This window comes from Haemorhous mexicanus, chromosome 8 (genome assembly GCF_027477595.1).
Source record: "Haemorhous mexicanus isolate bHaeMex1 chromosome 8, bHaeMex1.pri, whole genome shotgun sequence".
NCBI classification, from domain to species: Eukaryota; Metazoa; Chordata; class Aves; order Passeriformes; family Fringillidae; genus Haemorhous; species Haemorhous mexicanus.
Window position 1 is genome coordinate 23,083,979 of NC_082348.1, and position 24,376 is coordinate 23,108,354.

General features: G+C 38.5%; 1 protein-coding gene across 4 annotated transcripts in view; it reads right to left on the bottom strand.

Annotated features, from left to right (window-relative positions):
• Positions 1 to 24,376, bottom strand: part of ZNF385B (zinc finger protein 385B) — a 109,931-nt gene that overhangs the window by 30,676 nt on the left and 54,879 nt on the right. For 3 of the 4 annotated variants that reach the window (XM_059853202.1, XM_059853204.1, XM_059853203.1), the window contains exons 2-3: positions 17,413 to 17,543; positions 2,053 to 2,163 (exon numbers count right to left, since the gene is read on the bottom strand). In XM_059853202.1, coding sequence (XP_059709185.1) covers positions 2,053 to 2,163; positions 17,413 to 17,543 — 242 coding nt within the window. The remainder of the gene's footprint in view (positions 1 to 2,052; positions 2,164 to 17,412; positions 17,544 to 24,376) is intronic. The other variant, XM_059853205.1, reaches the window with a different exon arrangement.

Here is a 24,376-nt window from a genome sequence, read left to right on the forward strand (position 1 = left end):
GAAGAAAAATTTAGACTCTTTATTTCTCAGGAGAAGCTAAATAATGCAATGAAAGGCTAGAGAGCTTTTGAAATAGAAGTGCTACACTATGAAGGCTCATTCTCCATATATTCCTGGATGCTGAGGATATGAAACAATGTGCAATTAGACTGATATCTAAGTATCTTCTGGTATTCATAACACTGTTATAACCTTAGCACTTTCCAAAATCAAATTTGTGTTGTTTGTGGATGTCCTGGTAAACTAAACTGCTGTAGAAAGTAAGGTGCTGCACTTCAGCATGTAAAGTATCACAGTCACAGTGCTTCATCCTTTCTTACAACCATTCATTTCCAAAGGATGATGATATCTTCTAGTAACTACAACTGAATGTATTTATCAAATTTAGGAAGAAAGATCACACCACCCTATTGAATACACCTGGCCCAGAAGAAGTAGTGTAGTTATAAGATGCCATACTTCTGTGGTGCCACTATTTAAAGCAGAATAGGATATGCACTTTTTGTTTTACTTTCTAAGTCCAGACAGGAGAAATTGCTTGGTTGACAGAAGTACAAAATGATGTAACATATCAGCTCTTTTTTTGTTTGTTTGTTTCAAGCCACTCAGTTGTGATTCAGTTTATCTGCCTGAAGTGCTTTTTGTGCACCTGAATGTCAGCACAGACAAAGTGAGTGACCCCTCTGGGGACAGGACCCATCATCAAGGGGACCCTGACCTCAGGAGGAGAGGGAAGAGTGAGGGCAGCCTGAGCCATGTCACTTGGAAGCAAGATCCATGAAGACAAAGAAATTTTAAAAAATATTATTGGTTCCTTGATTTAATCACTGAAAGGACATACCTGGACCAAGTATCAGAACAGAAAAGATTTTTTTCCCCTTAAATCTTAACCTTAAAGTAGAAAGACAAGCAAACTAAATTTAAAATAATGACTTCTGAGATCAGTTAACTAAGCAGATATTGCCACTTCAAAGGAAGTTTAATAAGCTTGTCAAATGATGACAGATTTATAAATCAATTTGAAGCTGAGATAGCACTGCTTCAAAATCCTTACCAGCCTAGACAAGAAAGGCAAACTGGGGAAAACACTTCACAAGACACTTTTCAAAGTGTAATGTTGGAGGCAGAGAAAAGCAGGGTAATGTGTATGGGTGCTTTACTGCAAACCTCTAGGAGCACAAAATATTCAAAGGCTTTGGAGGAGGTGCCTGCAAACTGTTTCTGAGACAAAAATTACGAGAGAAAAAATATAATATTAACACATCACTTCAGGATTTATTCTTACCCTTGAGATTAAAAAAAAAAAAAAAATCGGTGAATTTGAGTTTATTTTCATTAACTCAATGACATTAGTAATTGTCTCCAAGAACAAATACACACTCCTTAATTATCAAAGGTTATAAACTTCTTAGATATAGTTTCCTTGAATTTCTTTAATTTTCAATCTAATTAAGAAGCAACGTTAAATGGTTATATATTTTAAAAACACCAGTGTACTCTTTTGTAATGATTTTTTTGAATTAACCTCCAGAAACCAGTTTCTTTGAATTTCTCATACTCAAAATGACAGCTAGAAATAAGTGTTTATATTTATTATAAATGAAAGTTTTTGGAAGAGTGACTTCATTGAGAAATGGAAAGACATATCAGCAAGGACATACAAAGAACAAGAAAAAGCTATTTCTTCTGGAAGAAAATCAAATATGACCTGGAGAACTCACTGGGAAGCTTTTCTGCTTCACCTCCTTTTTTTTTTAAGGAAAAAAACCTCAGGCAAACATTTCTTTTTGCAATACCTGTTGAAGGTTATTGTACCATCAAATGGGATATCACCTATGGACGTGGCATTGGATATCATATCAGAGCCATCCAAGAAAATACAGAGTTCATGCTCTATGGACTTCTGCCTCTGAGTGGACAAAAAACCCACCAGGCTGAGCAGAATGCAAGTAGAACTGGAATGAGTTATTTGGGAAAAAGAGATTATATTAATTATACCTAATGCACCAAATTTAAAAAAAAAAAAAAAGGAAAAAAATTGGCAATACTCACATCAGAGTTAAAACGAAGCTGGCAGACATTACAGGAAATTACTTGCTTCTTCTTTGGGGGAATGGACACTCCAAATGTATGGTTTATTACTGCTTTTTGCACAGGATCCATCTGGAGAACAAACAATAGCCAATTTACAACTTTTCAGGGCAATAAACAAAAGATAAATTTAAAAAAACCAAAAAACACTTCCAGCAGAAAGCTATTTTCTTTTTTTCAGATAAACAGGAGAAATAAGATTCCAGCCCTCACAATAATTAGATTTAACATAGGTTAGGGAATTGGTAGCATGCCAAAGCTGATGAGGAAAAGGCAGCTTCATTGTCACTGTCATCCCCAGGTTACTAAACAGTTCTTTCCCCAACCCTGCACATCTTCTGGGCTGCAGGGCCCCCCTACCACACCTGAATTACAAATGACAGCCCTCCCCTACCACCCACTGCCCCAACAGACAGCACCCACTCTTGCACCCTGACGAGTTACTGTCATTTATTTCTACATGCTTTCCTTGGAGTGATAAATATTAGCACTTATTTGAAAAATATTCTCTCCTGGAGATCTCTTTGTGAAGGGAGGTCCTTTCCAGGCTCTGTTACAAGCACCACTTGCTGGGAAAAGAGGTTGCAATCCCCAGGCATTTCCATGCCCAACTGATGAGTGACAGAGCCCATGGGAAGGCTGAGGTTTGAAGGAACATGAAGGGAGTGTTTCCACCCGGAAAGTCAGCACGCTTCAGAAAACATTTTAACGCTGTAAGAAATGGGAGAGAAGGGAAAAATCTGAATATATTACTCCCAAATTTGCCTGAACCTTTCCAGGAACTCAGAACTGATTACATCTGTGCTAAATATCAGGACTGCTGTTGGTCAGGACTGTGCAAAGAATCCCAGAGCACTCTGGGTGCTCTGACACGGGGTGCTCAAAAAACAGAGTTTAGAACTGCTACTTGTGCCAAAGCCTCAGCCATAACATGTCATTCTTCCTGATGTGACATGAATACAGATGAAAATTCATTTCCTGGTGCAAAAATACTCGAACCAAATTTGCTAATTAAAGAAAAAGCAGAATATTTGGTTTGGTCTCACAACTGATTCTGCTCTCAGTACGATGTCAAACCAGATGATGTCTGAGACCCCTTTCAACCCAAACGATCCTATTAGCATCTGTGTATGTGTGGTCCCTCATCCTTATCTAAGATAAACAATAGATTCTGAAGAAGATTAGGAAAAAAAATGGAAGTTTACAACAAAAGATAAGTGCTTATTTCCCCTTTTTGTTTCTAAACCAGTTCAGAAGAAAATAATTTTATTTTTTATAAAGTTAGATTTTTCTGAAGCTTGCTTTGCAACCACAGTGATATTTTTCTTCCTTTACAGTACTACTGGAAGAAACCACACCTGGCTGCTTAATCCCAGGTGATACACAAGACACACTTGGTACTAAGCCAACTTGCAAAAGGACAAGAGAAGAGCTGAAATAACTGATCCACTGAAGAATTAGAAGAGGAAATTACCCGCTTCTAGACTTTCTAAACATCTTTCTAAAGATAAAGACATTAATTTTCCCTTAGTACAGATTTTAAGCTTCCAGAGAAGCCTGCACTATTGAGGATTTTCTGCACGTATATGTGCACACACAAAAAAACAAATTCAAGAAAAGCATACTGCATTGTGTCTGCCTAAGAAGATAGTCCCAAAATGTATTACCTAACATTAAACACCTTTTTTTTTTTTTTGGACAACGGCTACATATGTTTCTTGCTGCATTCATTTTAAACCAAATGCATGATTTTGTAAACGGCATTAGTGATAAATTTTCCAGAGAGGTAATTTAATACTTAGCTTCTGCCACTAAATACTGTAGTTCATTGCCACAGAGGTACCACATGACAGTACAAAAGTAGAACCACTTCATCTGGAATGATCTACTAAATTATTTAATGATGCATTGTTGTTACAATGAATTGTGACAAAATTGAAAAAAAACCTTGAAATAAATGCCCTTGTTACCTGTTTCTTCTCTTTCTAGGACACAGTGAGAGTTCAAAGTCTAAAAGCTTAAAACACAACAAAAAAACTCCTTTTTTTCTGACTTGTACCATTTATGGCATCACCCTACATAGTACATCAAAATTATACATGCAGATTAAAAGCTATTTGAGCATCCACGTTATAATAGATATGGCAATCAATATATATTATTACATTTATTATACATGTTAAAATATTCATGTATTATCAGGGAAGAGTTGGCAGGGTTTTTTTCTTAAATGGAAGCTATTTTTTACGTTTCAACTTAAATACTAGGTGTTAATCAGTTAATCTAGAAGAAAAGAGTAATGTTCAGAAGTACCTCAACCATTTGGAGTGTCTGAGACCGGTGAAAAGAAATAGCAAGAATACCCACAAGTGTCTGCAGTCCCGTTTAAAACAAGGTACAAAGGGAAGAAGCAGTGATCAATGACTCCTCTGTGCACTCCAAGTAACAATCCACAGCGCTAGCGCGAGGCGAGGCACTTCACAACCACACAATGCAGCCTGTGCACAACCTCCCAGCTTCAAACAGATGCAGCAGCACAAGAACAAAAATCCACAACAATAATACAGCTCATGCTGCCTCCAGAAAGTACCACTTGTGATCCCCAGGGGAGTGGGTAATGATCCCTCCCAAACCGGAGCCCTGCATGCAAGCTGGTCATGATTAGAATTCAAGAAGTGCAACATTAACAATTAATACACTTTGAATATGTCAGAAACTGGGGTGGATTACAGCACGCTGGAAAAATAAAATAGTATCTCTCTGATAGAAGATTAATGCTGCAGGGTAAACTGATCTTAGTTTACACAAAATTATCCTCTTCACTGCAGGGAGGGAGGAGGAGGATAGAAGGAGAGAATTATTTGTTGAGGCATTTATTAGGAAATGACACAGCACAGTTTGCCCAGTGGGGAGCACCAGTATTTAAGAACCAGATCTATAAAACAAAATAATAACAGAAGCTAACAGCTACCACAAATGCAAATAAAAATCTGCACTACGCTGTTTATGCTACAGGGGAATTTAACAAAGCAATTAATAGTGCTCTGGTAAACATAACTAGGTTTAACAACCTGTTAATATTGTTCTCCTTTTTAATTGGTTCAATAAAAAGTTAAATTTAAAAATGTCTTTCCAAGAAAGTTGAAGACAGCCTCTTTTTTGCAATGACTCTCGTTAAAACCATCCAAACTATTGAAGCGAGCAAGGATTAAGAGAATTCAGACAGAAATATTCTATACCTACTGAGATTTGCAGCAAGAACTTTAAAGGCACCTAGAAAATACAAGTGTAGCAACAGACAGGACAGAACAGGGGCAGCACAGACATTGTATTTCCTACTGCTTTTTTCATATTTTCCCACCAAAAATTTTCCAGACTCAGGTGTTTTCTGTATTTGATAAATTCCAGTGACTTTCTCTTGCATAGTTACCCCTGAACCTGATGCAAAGCAGTTTACACTCCTTGCATGTACTTCCAATGCCTATAGTCCTCAGTGCCAAGAAATTATTTTTGTTTAAGTATACTTTCATAAAATTCAATTTTATAAGATCTATCCCACATCCCAAGTTATCTTTGTGCCACTCAGTCATTCTGTGTATGGAAATCATTGCATTCCTTTCTACATTCTTGTTGCCCACCTCAATTCTACCAAAAAAATCAATGAATTCAATTAAATATATTGAAGATATGGACAGGAACCATATAAAATACTCTGGGTAGATCAGTTCTGAACTCTGAGCTGATGTTTTCAAGGAACCACTATTATAAACCTGAGCTCTCACTCCCAAGCCTTGAGGGCCAGTTCCTAGTACAGTACACTACTTTCTACGTCAAGTTTTGTGACTTTGACTTCCTTGTGCCTCACTTTAGAAATATCTAGATGTAACTTTACCAACCACTATTGTCTGGCTTGTCAGTCTCATCAAGCTCTTTCCCTGTTTTTGTTGTCCTTAGTCCTCACTACCTTGGAGAACTCGGCCAACAGCAAAATTCCTCAGCTCACTAACCTCCCAAGCATCTTTTTGTCATGCAAGAGTCTTCTAATGACCATTTAGTTTTCTTAAAAAAATCTTTGCCAAGGGGTTTTGGGAAAAACCTTGTTTTTCAGTAATTCAGACCATGTAGATTTAAACATCCTTATTCACATATTTGTTCACCCCTATAAATGGGCTTGTAAAGAAGGATTTACCTTTAGAAAGGAATTATGCTGACACTTTACAAGCAGTTTACAGGATGAGGTACAACAATGTTCTCACTGAGGTGCCTGTTCATTTGCCTGGTAAAAAGCCTCCCCCCTTTCATTTTCTGTGGAATGGGTTTTAAAAACTTGCATCATATTTGTGACCTCTTAGTCCTCAGGTACAAAGCCAGTTTTAGATGAGCTGTTACACCTTATCATCAGCAATTCAAGAATTTCATCCTTTAATTCTTACCATTCTTGCTACCAGAAACTCTCCCTGCCCTGCTGTGTGTCATGGTACCACAGATTCTTCTGGTGCCTCCTGGGAAAGGAACCAGACTACAAAGAGACATGAAAGTAGGCACAGGAAGAAGTGGGGAAAAAAAATAAAAGTGCTGGGACAAATTGCTGGGTGAAACCAAAGTTCTGGTTATTTTGAAAGATCTCTTTAAATACAGCAGACTGTACAAACACCAGTTTGTGACCCTCAGAAATAAACTGCAATGATCCTGAGGGGAGGTAAGTAACAGGAGCATCACCTTAAACCTGAGAAAGGTTTAAAATTGTGATTGTCAATGGATGTCCTGTTACCTCTTCTCATGATGTAACTCTTGGATCAAATACAGAGTTAATTGTTAGACAAGCTTTTGGAAACATAATATTGATAGTGGGGATAAGAGATGTAACTCAGTATCACTTAACCAGCAGATATAATAAGATTCTGAAAAACACAGAGAGTGGCCTTCAGCATACTATGTTGGTTTGCTAAATAAAAGTTTTAAACCACATGTGGAACAAACTGATAATACAATCCAGTATTTCCCTCCAGAAAAAAAAGCCACTGGCATACACAAATTACCAGTTCAACATCTAAATTAAGTTCTGTAACTCCCTGTGTGTTTGAGCTCCAGTTGTTATGAAAGCCAAGTACACTGCCTTTGTGGAGAATGATCATACACTGAAGCTCATCACAAATTCTGCCAGATATACACAGCCCCCCACCATAACTGTACATATTTCCATGACTGAAAGAGTGGCAGAAGTGAATACACATACTCAGCAAAGCACATACTTTAAATGCCTAGCATTAAAATCAGAAACATTAACATTGTGATGTAATGCTTGGCATGCTTGGCCAACACAAACCAGCAAAAATCTGTTCTCTGCACGTTTGTGCTGCTTTTGTTCCAACAGGGAACATATTTCTCATTTGACTAATTCTAGGCATAATTTAGTGTTCAAGTCACTGCAATTCTGTCATACATTTCATTGTTTATTTTGCTTCAGGAACACTTGTGCCAGCTCTACTGATGGAGCTCTACCTGCAAGGAGGTTGTGTCACTATCTTTTCCCAGGTAACAAGTCACAGGACAAGAGGAAATATCCTCAAGTTGTACAAAAGGAGGCTTAGCCTGGATATTAGGAGAAATGTATTACTGACAGGGTTATCAAGCCTTGCAACATTGCCCAGGGAAATGGTGGAGTCTCCATCCCTGGAGATATTCAGAAGACGTGTACATGTGGCACTGAGGGATATGGCTCACTTGTGAATTTGGCAGTGCTGCCTTAATGGCTGAACACAATGATCTTCAGGGTCTTTTCCAACATAAATCACTCTGTGATGTGAACAACTTTCTTTTCTTGCAGGAAAGCCATCAATATTCCCTTTGCATCAGCTCTCCTTGAGTAGCACACCGTGTCTCCAGAGATGTATTTCTGCAGTGTGAGCCTGCAGCTCTCCAAACACTACCTCCCTACATCTCTGTCTCTAAGCTCTTCACAACATTTTGGGGGTTCTTAAAAAACAGGCAGATGTAAATAGCCAGTAACCAAACCAGGGGTGACTCAGATTCTCAGCAGCTGATTTGGAGACTTGTGCAAATAATTCATTGAACAAAAAGAATAATTAACTTACAACATTATTGAGGGTTTTTTACTGCAGTCCTGTGGGCTAGCTAAGGGTTGAGTCGCCTTTTGTTTTTTTTTTTAAGGAGGCTCTCAATGTACTTACACATAGCATATTTGCACAGAGCATGAAATCTGGATCTCAGGGAAATCAAACCCAACCATACTCACGTTACAGAGAGTCCATGACTTTAATTTTTCTCTTCAAAATGCTGAGTAGACATCTCCCCAAGTGCAGTAAAATAAGCATCCACTAAGAAAGAATTCAGACCACAGGGACTAGCCTCTCTCTTCCCTTACACATGATTCCTAAAATACAACAACAACATTGTACTCTGAAGGCAAATATCTCTGAATGCAACTTCTCACTGTGTTTGTCTGTCCCCTCAGTTTGGCAGCAAGCTCCAACTTCCCTGAGGAAAACAGTGGCTGTGCTAGCTAGGACATCCACACACTACTACTAGTCAGTGTAATCAGCAGGAAGCATCTTTAAAAAACCCAAAAGTCTTGCTGTAATTCACTTGTTAACATCAGATACTACAGCTATCCATGAAGAGTTGCTGAAATAAGAGTGAGTACTGAAAATACAAAAGGAAAGACACCTTTGGTGTTTACACTTCTACTTCATTTTTAGTATGAGACAACTAAAAGGAAACCCAGAGCCAGAAACAACTTTTATATCTTAAAAGAAGTATTAGAAATACTAATAAATTCAGCTTCCTCATTCTCCTTTTAGATTAAGGCTCAACTAATTTTTTTTTTTCAAATTCCACATTACTTCTGTTACCCAAGTTGCAGGGCTATATCCCTGGACTTCAGAGACCAATTTTCCATCTCCACCTCCTAGTAGCTAAATTTCCCTCCCTGCATTTTTCTAGTCAGTCTTATGGTATAATGCAGAGCCTCTGGGTGTGCTACCCTCTCGCATGTTCCCCATTTAAAGTAAAGTTTGCCTGGAAAAATGAGAAAGAGGCTGATTCTCTTTGTGTGCCTGTATTCACAATCACACAGAATACTGAAAGGGATTTCTGAAGTGATTTACGGATTTGGGTTAGGCCAGAGGGAACCATTACAGCTGATTTCCTGAAAAATTTATGACATAATTTCATTCACTGAAAAGGTTCAGCCGTTCCTATTACAAAGTCCAATAATTTGTGGTCAATCAGAGCCTAACTTTTAGGGAAAAATCCCATCTCGACAGCTTGATTTAAAAGTTTCCAAACAAGTTAATTTACATGACAGTGGAAGCAATACTTGCTGAGTTACTGTAAGCCCCTCAGTCTAGCTGTGCTCCTCTGTCAAAGGTCACTCAAATACCTTCTGAATAGTGCAGGCACTCATACTCTGCAACCATGCCAGCTCTCAACCTTCTCTCTGATAAACCAAACTCCTTAAGCTGCTCACAACAAAAACCTTGGTCATTTGCTAGCCTTTCTCCAACACCTTTGCAGATTTTCAGTACTCCAATGAAGCCCAGTCACTAGAAGTCAGAACCCATGCTCAAATATACTTTCTCTTTAGCTACCTAATTACATCCTTTCTGTTTTAACAAGAAATGCATTAATCATCTTTCCTCAGCATGGACTTGGGAAGCAGAGCCCTAAATCTTTACTGACATGCACATTTATCCCTCCTGTGTGCTAGCACAAGCAATTTCACCATCACACATCCCTCCCTCTCTTAGGATGTTCTCTGACCCAGCCTCGGGGAGGGCTAAAACAGCAGCACACTGAGAGCCTTATGTTGAAGCAGTGACTGCTTTCAGTAAGGTTTGCACGTAGGAATTTGCAAACCCTTGTCAGACCAAGATCAGGAGGCTACTGGTGAACCCCAGTCTTTCTCCTAACCCAGTTCTGAAGTCATGGGTTAGACCAACACAAGCAAAAGGAACAACTGAAACAAACCCAAGGATTTTCCAACCTTCTGCTTTTCTGGCCTCCTCTGTCTTTACACTACTCTAACCTAAATCAAGTAACTGATATTAAAAATCAAAATCAAAGATAAATAAACTCTCAGATCTTCCTGCCTCTCTCTTCTTTCCATGTAATGTGATATGATTTGATATGATTAAGCACAAAGGTCAAAAGGTAACTGAGAAAGCACTTGTAAACTATTTTTTACCTTTTTTTTTTCAGTGCTGTGAATATTTCCTCTGCCCTTCCTTTCCTCCATGCTTGTATATTTATTGCATGTTAAAGACAATTTCTGAGATGGAAAATCATAATCAGGATAGTCTGAAATTTTCAGAATTTTCTGAAAATTAAATACCACTGTGGTTGCTGTTTTAGAAATCTTTGTATAAAACATTATGAAAATGTAACATTTGATTCCTATAGAACTGTTTGACCCAAAGAAAAAAATTGATGAGTCACCACAAAAAAAACCCAAAAAACCTCTAAATCTGGTCTCTGCTTCTTCTAAGGCTTATTCTCAAGCAAGGATATAAATACATTAAAGGATTGAGTTTGTTATGAGAAGTCCAAAAATAGATTTAATCTTTATGGTAAAAATTGTCCAATTTTCTGCTCCAGACTAGATGAGAGACATTTTTATGGATGAAATAAAGAAACAGAAAGCTGCTGAGAATATTTTAGGATAAAAGAGACTTCCTCACCAAACAAATAGAGAATAACTAAAAAAAGGAAGTATCTGAGGCTCAGTGCTTTTTGTTACATGAAACTGAACTAGCTTTATGTATTGGGCAGCTTCTTTTTCAATCCATCCAGATTACTACTCTACCATTGTGCAATAGTTCCTTTGTATTTGTAAAATGAACTGCTGGGACCACAACAGACCAAACCTGAGAAAAGAGTAAAGTCCAAATCCAGTGGTAAAGCTCAAGGAATAAGACAGTTTTCTTTCCCTCTGTGGCTGTGCTGACTCATAGGTTTAACTGTACATGAGTAATTTCATCTGAGTCTTATATCACTCATTTGTAAAATGGGGATAAAAATATTTGCAACCCCACAAAAAAAGCTGAAAGGTCCAAATAACATGTTAAAATCCTCTGATAGGTGTTATATAACTACTATTTATTATTAAAACTGCTGTTTTTCAGAGCACTCAGCTGTGTTCAGCTAAACAAAAAAATCCACTGTCTTGCCTTCTGATCCAGCAAAAAATAAAAACATACTGTAGTTTGAAAAAGCAAACCAATAACATACTCTGAGAGCAAAACTATTCTTGCTACAATACCTATTACTAACTGGCAGTAAAATAACATAAATAGGCAAATAACATGAAAAAGTACCTTCCAGCAAAATCCTGCCAAAAGATTCAAGCCTAAGAACTGAATCTGTACAAGAATTTTCTGTACTCAGAAAAGGAGCTTAGATGGCACATGGGGCAAACAAGATTCCTGATTTTTCCTTTCATCTTTGAGAGAGTCCTTAGCTGTGACCCTTTTCTACTTAAAAGTCTGCTCTAAGTTTTGATGAGTTTTCCTGCTCCCAGGCTGCTCCAGAACACCAAAACACAAAGATGAATGATATTGCATTAGGTACACTTGAATTTCTACTACAGTTCTGAATTATGCTGAGAGGTTAAGGACAAACTCAAAGCTTTTGATTAATTCTGTGAACAGGAGAGAATAAAGACACAAGAAATCTAGTCTTCTGAAATGAATTAACATCATTACTTTTCACATACTCAAAAAAAACCTTAATAGGAGGATAGAATTTATGTGTTTATAGAGACTTGAATATGAATGTATAAAATGGCTAAAGAATGTATAAAGGGCCTCTGTAGCTAGGTACATGGACAAGAGACAGCAAAGAACAGAATAGAGGTCTGTGCTGACAGAATCTGGGCTTGATTATGTGGTCCCTGAACTTCAGCTTTCCTCACCTGTATCTCAGAAAATACCTATTACTTTTTTCCCCCCTTAATAAATGGCAATAAGATGTCTCCTCATGTTGTGAATTGGATGATTTTGGCTATGACTTGAAAAACGTGAACTTTTATATCTGTAACAACTGAAAGTGAAATAGGAATATTCTTAAGTTTTCAAAAGAGGAATCAAAGGCAAATCTGAAGTCCTTGTGTGCCTGCATTAATATAAAGGGTATAAGAGGTTTGTAAGAAAAACATTACCATTTCTTAATTAAAAAAAACCCTAACCAACAAAAATCCTCAAGAAAAACAGCCAGCTACCCTGCAAAACACCAGTCCTAAGTCAATTGCTTAAATTTCCTTTCTGTGCCGTTAATGAATATAAAGTAGGGCTCTTAAAAAATTTCCCCTCCTCTCTGGAGTCAGATGGAGAGGATCAGAAAAGGTCACCTCCCTCCAGCACTCCAGAAAAGGGGAATGCAGAGCACAGGGACAGGGTACTTGGATAAAAAGGATGGTAGATAACGGGTTGGCAACATCCAGCTGGCTGCATTTGTAATCTGTTCCTGCCATATACAATCCTTTGCTGCAAAGCGTACTTTGGCACTGCAGCAGGGTGTTAAGTGGCTGGATTCAGACCCTGCTAAGGAAAGAGAAAGCTCCCAAGCCACAGTGTCCTGCCAGAAAGGCAGAAGAGGCACTTGGCACAGAGGGGCGAGTGAAGCTGGTGATACGGGTGCCCTGTGCTCTTATCTGCTGAACTCAGCTTCTGCCTGGGTGATTACTGCGCCCTTCCAATGAGAAAGAGATAGGCAGCAAATAAAAATGTGAGTAGTAATTGAAAATGCAGAAGAGGAAAGAGAAAATTAGTTCCTCCCCGTAGTTGTCTTGGGGGTGGGCCAGGGATACTTAGTCCAGGCAGGGCTAATGTTGGAGAAGAGTCAGAAATTTCTGACTGAGTTACTAGTCAGCTCCTCTTCCCTTCCTGTAGCACATTCCAGCTGGCTCACCTTCACTGGCAGATGTAAAATATCTCTGGTCCACTTTGCAAGGGGACTGAGTTCTATTAGAGTTCTCTAATATAAAGAATCAGCATAAAGCTACTTGAAGAGAAATAAGACACTGAAGCAATAACTAGGCCACATTAACCCATGTGTCCTCTAAAACATGAAGGGTATGAACTAGCATTTAGAAACCAATCATGGGCTAGTTAGATGCAAAATGTTTCACTAATGTGAAAGCTACAAGAGATGCTCTAGTCTTTGATTACCCCTGAGGCCATAACAAACTCAGAAAGAAGCATATGAATTGCTGATTATTTTCTATGATGATAGAATCTGAGAAGCTGCTGATAATGTTTTTGTGCAGATTGACAGGTCCCTGGCTGTACTACTTCAACTAAATGTGAGTCATGTAGTACTGCTCTCATTTCAGGACAAGGCAGAATATACTGGAGTTTTGAGATTTCTCTTTTTGGGGAGTACACAACCCTTGTATCAGGAGATGGAGACCGTGATCAGTGATCTTGACACTGCAAGATAAATCCTGGCTTTCAGCTACTTTAGCACAGGCACCATGATGTGACCACAAAGTATCCTTTCATCATTCAGTCCACAAAATGGATGGATGACAGGAGATAAAGAATCAGGGAGGTTTAGAGAAAGAATGGTACAGATAGGTAAAGCTGTGTGGTGGAAGCCAGCAAGTGTAAAATTCAAGATTATGTTAAAATAAACACACAATAGGGACCCAGTAAACTTAGCTTTGATTTCACTGGCTATATACGTAGGGTACGTATTTTTGAATGTAATCAATATGCAAGTTTTAACTTGCATATTCTAATCAATATGCAAGTTTTTAACCTGTTAAGGCATCTTTAGAGTCATTTTAGTATGCTGAAAAAGAACCCTGCCTAAACAATACCTTCTCATCCACATCCATCTCAAACTGGAAGTACCAATTTGGGAAGTTCCTATAATGATGGTTCCTAATTTTTTATAAACAAGAACCTTTTAAGTAATAATAGCTGATCATTTGACTCAAGCTCTGCATTTCAGATAGGGTATTGAAACAGGGGTATTCCATTTGGAACCTGATGCCAGGACAAATGAGATCTTTGGATCTTTGGATCCACTGCTGCAGCATTTCTGACAGAGGGTTTGTCCTTCCATGCAGCAGCTCAGGCTCAGACTCTGACAGTCTGATCATGCCTCTACTGTTCTGACAAAACTACTTGCTACTGATATGAAAAGACCAGGGAAGACAGCACCTGTTCTGCAATACCTCTTTGCTTGGAATCCTTCATCCTGCCCTTACAAGATCCCCTGCTGGCTGATCTGTTGAAACAGAAGAGTTTTATTCCCCTTACTGAGGAATATAGATGGGCATCCAATGAGTTCATGCAATCATTCCCCAAATAATTTTTCCTTTATAATAAGTCCTAATGAACAAAGACAAATTTAATTGGGGCATGAATTGGCAACTACTATACATACATTCACAGCATAATTAGAACTATTAATGATTTAAAGAGAATAAAACGGGAGACAGCTTAAGCTAAATCACACAATTCCATCAAGAAAATAATATATGACTGGGGTAGGCATTTCTTTTACAAAATCAGGGTCTGCTCACTGCTTCAGCTGAAAGTACCCCTTGTGGAGAGAAGCTAGGGATCAAAACACTTCCACAAACAAAATGGGAACACTAATGTTTTATCTGGAGAATCACAGATGTTTTCAGAACGGAAAACTGTCAAAGTTAACTAAATAAGAAAGGGTTTACCCCAGATTTTAAATAAGTTACCATAAATAAGAGAGGTTCTTCTGGGAAAAAACTGTAGGGAGTGTTCCTTTGAAGATGTTTATAGTTAATACATTTTACCTTGTTTTTCTGCCTTGGTAGTTACTGTATTAAGCTCCCATGCAAAAACTTTCCTTTTTTAAGGCCACTGATGTTAAGTTAGAAACCACCTCCTGGCAAAGTTTGGAAAAATGTTTCTGTCTCTGACAGCCATTGAAAATGCAGGAGGATCCAAAGAAGTTTTGTCTTGGACTGTTTCTTTCTGCCACCTTCAGTGAGCACATGCAAGCACACCCAGCACCCCAGAAGGGTCCCCTCAGTCCTTTGGAAGGCAAAGAGATGAAGGGAAGCACACTGGAGGTTTCCCTGCCTGCAGTCCTTGACAAGTCCTCCTATGAATGAAGTGCATAGATTTCCTGATTGAGCCATAAAGCAAAGGATTACTGTTTTGGCTCTTTTAATATTCACTTCCTGCATCAGATAAAAGATCGTGGCTCTTTGGGTGATGCATATGTTATGGATCAACTGGATTTCACTTCTATAACTCAAGATCATCTTCTGGGAAAATGGTTTGAAACACTTAAAATACTATTGCCACCACTTTGGAATGAAGAAGGAAAAAAAAAAAAAGACTACATATACAAAAACCTAGAAATCTACATGTGCAAAGGTTGTGCTAAGTTAGAGATAAAGGAAGTGCATGACAGCTGGCATTCAATGTGCCTGTCAGTAGATAATCATGAATGATTTAGTTTTCCAATGAGCTTTGAAGGCTATTGTGAAAGACTCTTAAGGAAAATCAATACTTGCAAGATAAATGGCAAAGTCTGCAAATTAGAAATAGAAAAGTACTGAACTGCTGTTTCTTAAAATAAAGAGTTTAAATAAGCAACGTCTGTGGTGTATAGCAGCATAATTTTAGATAATTATCAAAATTCCAAGGGAAGAAGTAGACACGAAGTTGGCAATGTTTGCCAATTACCCCAGGTCTAATTTCCAATCAATCCTACAGAAGTTTGGAAAGAAATGACAGTTGTGAATGATAAACATCAGGAATTAGGCAAATGAAAGGTAACCCAGATAAATATAAACTAGGCAAAACCAGTGTAAATTAAAAAAAAAAAATCTGTCTCTAGAGGCTGCTGCAACTCTGATATTCAGTAATATCACCAGAAAGCAAATAATGGTTGGTTGACTCTAAAACTACATCTCTGAAGAAAAGTTTCTCTGAGTCATAATGAACTGTTCTGTGAAAAAGGTCACCTAGAAAACCTGTGCAAATGCAGAGCAAACAAATCAGTAACAAAAAAAATTCCTGAGAGTATTAGGAAGAGGCTGGAAGATTAATATGAATTGCATCATGTCTATATATGGTAATGACACACTGCTTCCTTAATATGGCATTGAGTTTTGAGCCTGCTCCTTTAACATACCTAGTTCTTTTCTAACCTTTTACATCTTTGTGCAAATGCACATCCCCACATCACCCAGATAAAGGCACATTTCTCACATACATGTTCTGCAATGAATCAGTAATGTTTGCTGCTGTTCACACACAGGGCTGCTGGCACGTGGGAGAAGCTGGTTCACGTGTCACCCCACATCCCCACGGGCTGCAGCACCAGGCCTGGCAGCGAGGTGGATTTGCAAGGCATGAGGAGAAGTAATGCTGTGGCTGTTTTAATTTCAGACAGACAGTCAGTTTGTGAAAGGAAACCCTTGGCAGTGGTTCAGCTGGTGACTGCCTGGTGGTGGTGACACTCCCCTTTCCGCCCCGTGTGCAGCAGTTCAGGTGACGGTCAGGTCACCTACAAACACACCGTACCTGCTGACTGGGCAGAAATGACTCACAACAGCTTCCTTCCTTTTGCCATTAGCTTAAACATTTAAGCTAAAATGTGATGGCAAACAAGCATTTTGATAACAGTCATTGCCTTTTTATGAGCTGATAAAGAAGTGAGAAGTATGGAAGAGAGTATTTTTTTAATTGCTGCTCTGATAAACATGAAGAACCACAGAAGTATTATTTCAGCACTTTTTTAAAAAAAACACAAGATGCTTTATCATAAAGTAAAAATAACAGGCTCAATTTTTTCACACTGGCTGGCTGTGTAGTTTTACACTTTAGTGTTGAAATTATACAGAATTAACAATATCCTCCAGTTGCTTTCCTGGTCATATTAGACTTAGCTTGATTCACAGCAGTGCAGGATTTAGGTCTTACCTGTCAGACCTGTCTGGCCATTAGCTTTTATTTCTTCCTTTTTTACAGCATATAGAAATACACATGTCCAGAGAAATGCTCCAAATCATTCTATCACTTCTCAAATGTTTAGCATAGCATAGGGTTGGGTTTTTTCAAATGTGCAAACACCACCTCAAGAGACCAAGTTAAAAATCAATCAGCCCCATTCACAGTGAGAAGGCTGGACACCACTCCAAGCCTTTCATACAGGGGGAAAAGCCACCACCATGGCACAGAATAAAAGGGCTCCTTAGAACTGTGTAAGCAATGCCCTGTTTTAAGGCAGCTTCAGTACTGGGTATTAGAACCAGATTGGAAAGCAAACACTGAAACTAAATGTGGAAACACCTTTACTTACTGTGTTAAAATTTGGGAAGAATCCAACAGCAGAGCTGCTGTCCACAGGGAAGGACATAAAGGGTTTGATATCCAGGGAAGGCTGCATCATCAAGGTAGGTGTGCGCACAAGGGTGGGAAGTGTAGTAGTGCCTGCCAAGAGCAAACAAAACCAGGAATTCATGGTATTCTCCTTTCTGCAACACACACAGTACAGCTGACACAACTGCCAAGAAAAAATTATACAGAGGATGATGAAAAGGCTCTGTAGGAGTTAATATCATTAAAAGGAACCTATTTACACACAGTATGGACGAGGCAGAGCACTTCCCTATGGCCATGGATACTCAGAAGCTGAAGAGAAGACATATGGTACATAAATCACACTGGCAGGTAGAATAAATCCTTTCTACAGCTGCAAAATTCTGCTTGTGCCAAAAAGGCCAGGATGGGTGCCCATGAAAGTCAGATGCTTTTGCAATTCATGGTTGCCTACTAGATCAGCCAGCACAGACAATACATGTATGCTGAAATCCAGAAGTTTGTTTCCAAACAGTGACCTGCATGTTATTTTTTCCCCCTCTTCTGACTGACTATCAGGTGCTACACAAACAACATTTCATTGAACATGTAAAAATCTGCCTTTTTTACAGTACAAGGCCAATTAGAAAACAGCCAACAATTAAATAATCAGCATGCATACAGATGAACACAATTCTTTACATGCAATGCTAACTATTTTATAAAGTGGAACTCTCCAAACAAAAGTTTTCTAGAAATCTATATGCTGAATTTTTTTCTGTATACACTTAAAAATCATTGCCCAACAAGATCCCAAAGGAATGGGCAGGCACAGATGTCCAAATATTCATTTTAAACTAGCTATCTACCCTACTCACACAAGAAGTGTGCCTAGCACACAGCTCCTAGCTATGCCTGTGGGAGTATATTTTTCCCCTGAAACCATACAAAATAGATTTCAAATAAAATTTCCCTCATTGAAATACAAAGTGGGGAAAAAAAAAAAAAAACAACCAGAACCAAAACCACAAACCAAAAAACCCCTCAGTGTCTCCTTCCTGGATTGAATAAATAATTCAACACCGACAGCAGCAGGCAGTGGAACATAAGTGTCCCACACCTCTAAAGGAGAGTGAGTCACTCTGTCTCTCCTACCTCTGTCACAATTTCTCCATAATTGCCTCCTCCTCCCACTCATCAGTGGCCAGCAGCTGGGAACATAACAGGCCTCTTAGGAGCTTCCCTTGTCTCAAGCACAGCTTACACAATACCTGAGCTTTTTCTCATAGAAGACATCTGAGCTTTTCTAACCCAGCCAGGAAGGGGATGGGCAGGAGGGAAGGAGAGGGGAACTGAGAGGGAGCTAAAAGGAGGGGGTTAGAGAAGTAAACAAGCAATTTTCCTTCTCTTCTCCCATAAAATCAAATCATTTGTGTCCATTTGCAAAACGCCAGGCAATCCATAAGGGCTGTGTGAGCACCAGTCTTCTATTAAGGGATCTCTCTTTCTGCCTGTTAAGGACACACAAAACTGAAGGCAAAGGAGAGATTTTCCTCCTTTTCACTGTCCCCTCTCCACAGTCACTATTTCAAGCCTGTCTTATGGTATCCAAGAGGAAAGCTAAGTTCAGAAGCCAGATGGGGCTGCATGGATGTTTTGGATGAACAAACAGTTATAACTAGCCCTGAGCTCCAATTTTGTTGATGCTGGAAAGACAGTCATTTTAATCTCAGCTGCAACATAGTAAACATCATATTATGGTCTAGCACGTGAATAGCAGTCTGTAATCTATTCTCTGTTTCTTCTATAGGAAAAGCATCATGACTGCACAAAGATGGGTCAATGACAGTCATGCAAAGAGAATGTTTCATACCATCCCAACAGAGCTGCACAACCTGAAAGGAAAAATATGCTTGAGAAACTTTCCCAGAATATTTTCTCCCTTCTTCTATCCCAATACTTTCATAAATGCCAAGTTTGTTCCTGCATAAGCCCATGAGACTAATTGACAGTTGTGCCTAATTAACTGTACGTCAAAGCTTATTCAAGTGGAGTTACAAACGTCAAAAAGCTAAAGGCTAACATGCCTATAGTTTCTTATTCATATCCATAATGGAAAAGATGAATCAATAAGAAAGCAGTGTGTCAGACAATTTATCCAAAGAAAGTATCTTCAACTGCAAAAATGGTGATTATTTCTACAAGCTGGTTCTGAAACAGTAGATTTACATAATTTGGATTTCAGAGTTGCATTCAAACAGGAACTATGTTGTATTCAATTACCTAAAGGGCCATCATCAATCTAACTTCTGCAAGTTTCTCTTTGAAGTTCATAAGCAATTAAAGATCTGTAAAGTTAAAGAAGACCTATCCTCTCTTTACATAAATGTACTTCATTGAAGCTATGGTTACATATTCTAACTCAATTTCACAGAAAAAAAAAAAAACAGAATAGACTTAAATTGTGACTGACATTTGAAATCAAAGTTACTTTTTTGATGCTGTCCTTATTCAATGTATAGAAAGCATGTGGCATAAAATCTTTAAGGCATCCTGCTGAAAAAAATGCAACCTTCTTTGCACTCCTTGGTTGAGCACAGAATCTTTCATGTGAAAAAGACATCCGAAATCTCTCTCTAGTTTTGCAGTCCATGTTTTTTCTGCTGCCAGAGTAATTTATAACCAGGAGACTAAAATACATTTGGAGCCCACACAGAAAAGAAAATATATACACCTACCAGACTGATTAGTGAAGGCATTAATCATAAAAAATGTGTTAGTTTTGTTTGCCAATTTACTACTTCAGCAATTGCCAGTCAAATATCGATAACCCTCCTGGACTGAAGTCTGGCTTTCAGACTCACCTCTGGAAGCCTCTGAAGGAATTATCAGGTCAAGGTGACCTAAATTACAAGTAGAAGCACTTCATGAAAAAATCATCAAATCAAATGCATTCGGGCAGTTTTACCCTGGCATTGCTCCCAATGGTCAAATAGATTCTCACCACTACTCCACCAAATCTTTATCAAGACCTGAACTGAGCAGGAATATTGGCACAAAAAAGTTGTCGCTGACAAGCTTCATTATCTTCATTAATTTAAGAGATGTTTATAATTTCATTAGCATTTTAAGGATAAAGAGAACTTACCATGTCAAGCACAGATTGTTTTAAACTACCTGTAAATCTTTACAAGAAAGAGCAGTTATATTTATTCCAAAGGCATTTGCTTAGTTCATCTTCATACTTGTTAAACAGTGTTTTATAACTTCAATTTTGACTCCCACAGCAGGAGTTATCTAAGTACTGGGAATGCAAGCTGTGGACAGACTTTGCAACAGGCACTGATCCTCACTGGTCCCTTTTACTTTTGTCAAAGAGGAGGAAAATAGTTTTCAGCTGACCCAAAATGTCTCATTTTATTACAAGTTTTTCTTCCTACACACATTTATCTGCACAAACAAGTCCTTGTGTGCTGCTCCTCTTTAGCTATGTACACATGGCTTTGCATACACTGCAATGCACTGGGACACTGATGTTTCTACAGAAGTTAGGAAAGGTTGTAATCTTTACCCACATTTAATCTGCCTCTAAACAAGTAAGGTGCAATGGATTAAGCAGTGCAAGTGATATTTTTGGGGAGCAATTAGAAGGTGTTTTATCTGTCACTCCTGTGGCAAGACATGTTCCCAGGGCCAATGAAGCAAGCTTCAGCCTTGCCAACAAGCTTCAGCTGCCAACAAGGGGACAGGCTACACAGGGGCTTGAAGAATCTCTACCAACACCCCTACTTTTCCAGCTTCACAGAAAAAAAAACCAGAATTCCAGACCAGCAAGAGTGCAGTTTTGGCAGAGGGAATCACAGTTAACCTTGGCCATGGTAAACAGTCACTGGTCCTCTTCTTCAAGTAAAAGTGATGCCGAGTTCAGTCAAATCTAAGCACACAACTTTACCCTCTGTGCCTCTTGAAAACTATTTGTGACACTATTACTTCTGTGATTTTCTCACCAAGTGCTTTTCTTTGTCACTGAAAAACACAGAAAAGTGTAATGCCTGCTCATTAATTCCTCAGATTTGGGTCATTATTAGACCATTATACAAAAAAACCTCCAATTCAATCACAGAACATGCTCATATAAAACACATTCATGAATTATTTCAGCTTACTTAAATAAATGAATCATGTTTCAGACTTAAAAGCATTCTCTTCCAACATCTTCATTAAAGGCAGCTATAGAGAAATCTGAAGCCATACTCAAGTCTCTCCTGCTTTCCTGTTACCTAAAGATGTTACCATGATATTTTAATTCTCCCATCAAAGGAAGCAATCCACACTCAGAGCAAGAGAGTGGAAGAATAATCACTCTCAGGACTGAATAAAAGTATTTGAGTGACAAATTTCTATGCATTGGACAATCTACATCCACCTCAGATTGCACATTGTTGCATTTGTTTTAACTTGTGCCAATGACAGTATTTGGGAAAATTCCAAAGGGACATTGAGATATTCACACCCACACCTACTTATGTGGGTTTCAGTTTTCAGTTATGGACACACTGTGCTGCCTTTTTCATCCCTGACCAGTTCCAGCTGAGAGCAACCTTTACTTTCTACAGTAATGTTGACTAATCTTATCTGCCCCAGAACAGTAGCAGTGTCACTGGTATGATGGATCAGCTCTGGGCTTTCTCCTCCCTTCACCTTTGCAGAACTGTGGTTTTGAGACACTGCTAGAGCCAACAGTACCCTTTGAGGGTGGATGACAAATTGCTCCTGAATTAGTTAGGACTGCAGCCAGAGTGTGCACAGCCACCCTGTCTCTAGACCTCACACTGTCATCTCCGGTTACAGCACTTTGCTTCTGAGCTCCAGAAGGTGGAAGCAATTCCCTGGAAGGATTCTGCATGTGTTCACCTAAGAGCTTTTTCTGGGACCCTACAGTGTCAGCACAGTTTATTGTTTTGTCAGTGGAAGTTTTCAACATTTTCAGAAATATTTACTTCTGTATGTGGCTAAGAAATCCAGCTTTATAAACAGGTTACAGCCAGAGGTGGTACCTAGGGCTTTCATACAGAATAAAAATCTCTCCAGCTCTATTGCCTGTGACTCACAAAAACAGTCCAAAAACCCCCAACCACTGCTAAAATAGCCCAACTTACACCAGACTTTCCTACACTTGCTTATATGCAACTGTTGGGAACGATATGCAGAAAAAATAAAGTTTACAACAATCCCTCCACCTAACTACGTGATGAAAGATTCAGTTTTCTTCCCTTTTATCTGATGGCCCCATTGCATCATGCCTCAGTTCTGCTTCCCCTACAGTTTTTAGCCCCTACCTGACAGGTAAAAATCAATCCCTTGCAAGTCACTACATTTTGTTCTTTGGGCATTTACAGGACACTAGCCTTTGAGATTTTTCACAATGCTTAATATCAGTCATTTTTCCATTCCACTATGATCAATTTAGAGGATTTAGAAACTTTCTAATTTCGTTTGTTTACTTACAGCTATACAAGGGTATTAGAGGATGTCATCTGTTTCTGTTTATGCCCAAGATAAACCCATAAAAACAAGTTAAGTGCAAGTGAAATAATTCAGAGTTTCTGAACAGCAGGTGTTGATGTCAAAACACTTAAGGAAAAATCTATTCTAGAAGTATCCCATTAATAATGCCCCTGAAGGTGACTATTAACACATGCACTCCCCTTATAGAAAAAAAGGTTAGTAAATACAGAATTAATGAACTGTTTTCACATTTCACTCAGCAGACCAAATATTTTTTCCTTATAATATGGTATTATGAGAAATGAGACCCATGACACCCATGTGGATTCCAACCTGTCACAAGAAGTCGTGAGAGATAAGACCATTGCTTCAACACATTTTCCCAAACTAATATGATGTTAAGAGACAACTCACTATCCTGGCAACTTATTTTTACAAGTAATATGAAGCAGAAGCCCAGAATATGTGTGCCATGGCACAGCCCCTAGCTGACAACAGGAAAAATGCTAACAAGTTTTCTGCCCTCTGGGCACCACACCAACTAAAACACTCATGAATGAGGATGCAGCTCCTTTGGGAATTGGCATGATTAGCATCAGAGCTAGTGATACACATATTTTAAAACCTGGAGAGTGTACTGTATTCATGTCTCCTAAATGTTATTCAGATATCAATAGAATAGTCTTTGGCTTACTGATGAATTTAAAAACCAAACTATACACACCTATCAGTACCTGGCAAATAAAACCAGACAAATCCTCAAAAGATATGCTGCTTTGTTTTCTCAGGAGCCACAAGGAAATGCAACAACTGGTGTAAAAATCATGGCTACTCAATGAAAGAAGAACCCCTGCATGGAACATTCATAAGGCAAGTGTTAAGAAAGCATTGGTCCAGGTCCAGCCTTCCACAGCAACATATGGATAAAAAGTGATATGCCAAATATTCTGCACTGCATTTGGGGTTTATTTTTTCAGTAGATGTTTCAGGAAACCCAGAGGCTTTTGATGCAACTTCACTACAACATATAAATTATTTAAATATTGTAGTGTAAGGTCTTCATGCTCAAAAATTACTAACCTAAAACATGTCAGATTATAAAAATAATTCTCTCCCTAAAAATTAAAACATGATTTTGAGTATGCTTGAGCATAAAGCTCATATTTCCATTATTATCCATACAGAAATGGTCTATGAGGGTATAGTATCAGAATTCCATATTCTCCTTTTCTATAATATGGGATACCTGGAACTGGGGTATTTCTATATTTCAAATGCATGTAGGCTTCCACCAACTAGGTCAACACTAAAAATAAATTGAAATCTGGTGCTGCTGAAATGAATGGCTTTTAGTCAATCCAGAAAGTCAACCATCACTTACCTAATACTTATAATTATATATAACTCATCTAGAAAATTGTATAGCTATAGCTATATATTGCATGTAATTTCATGTA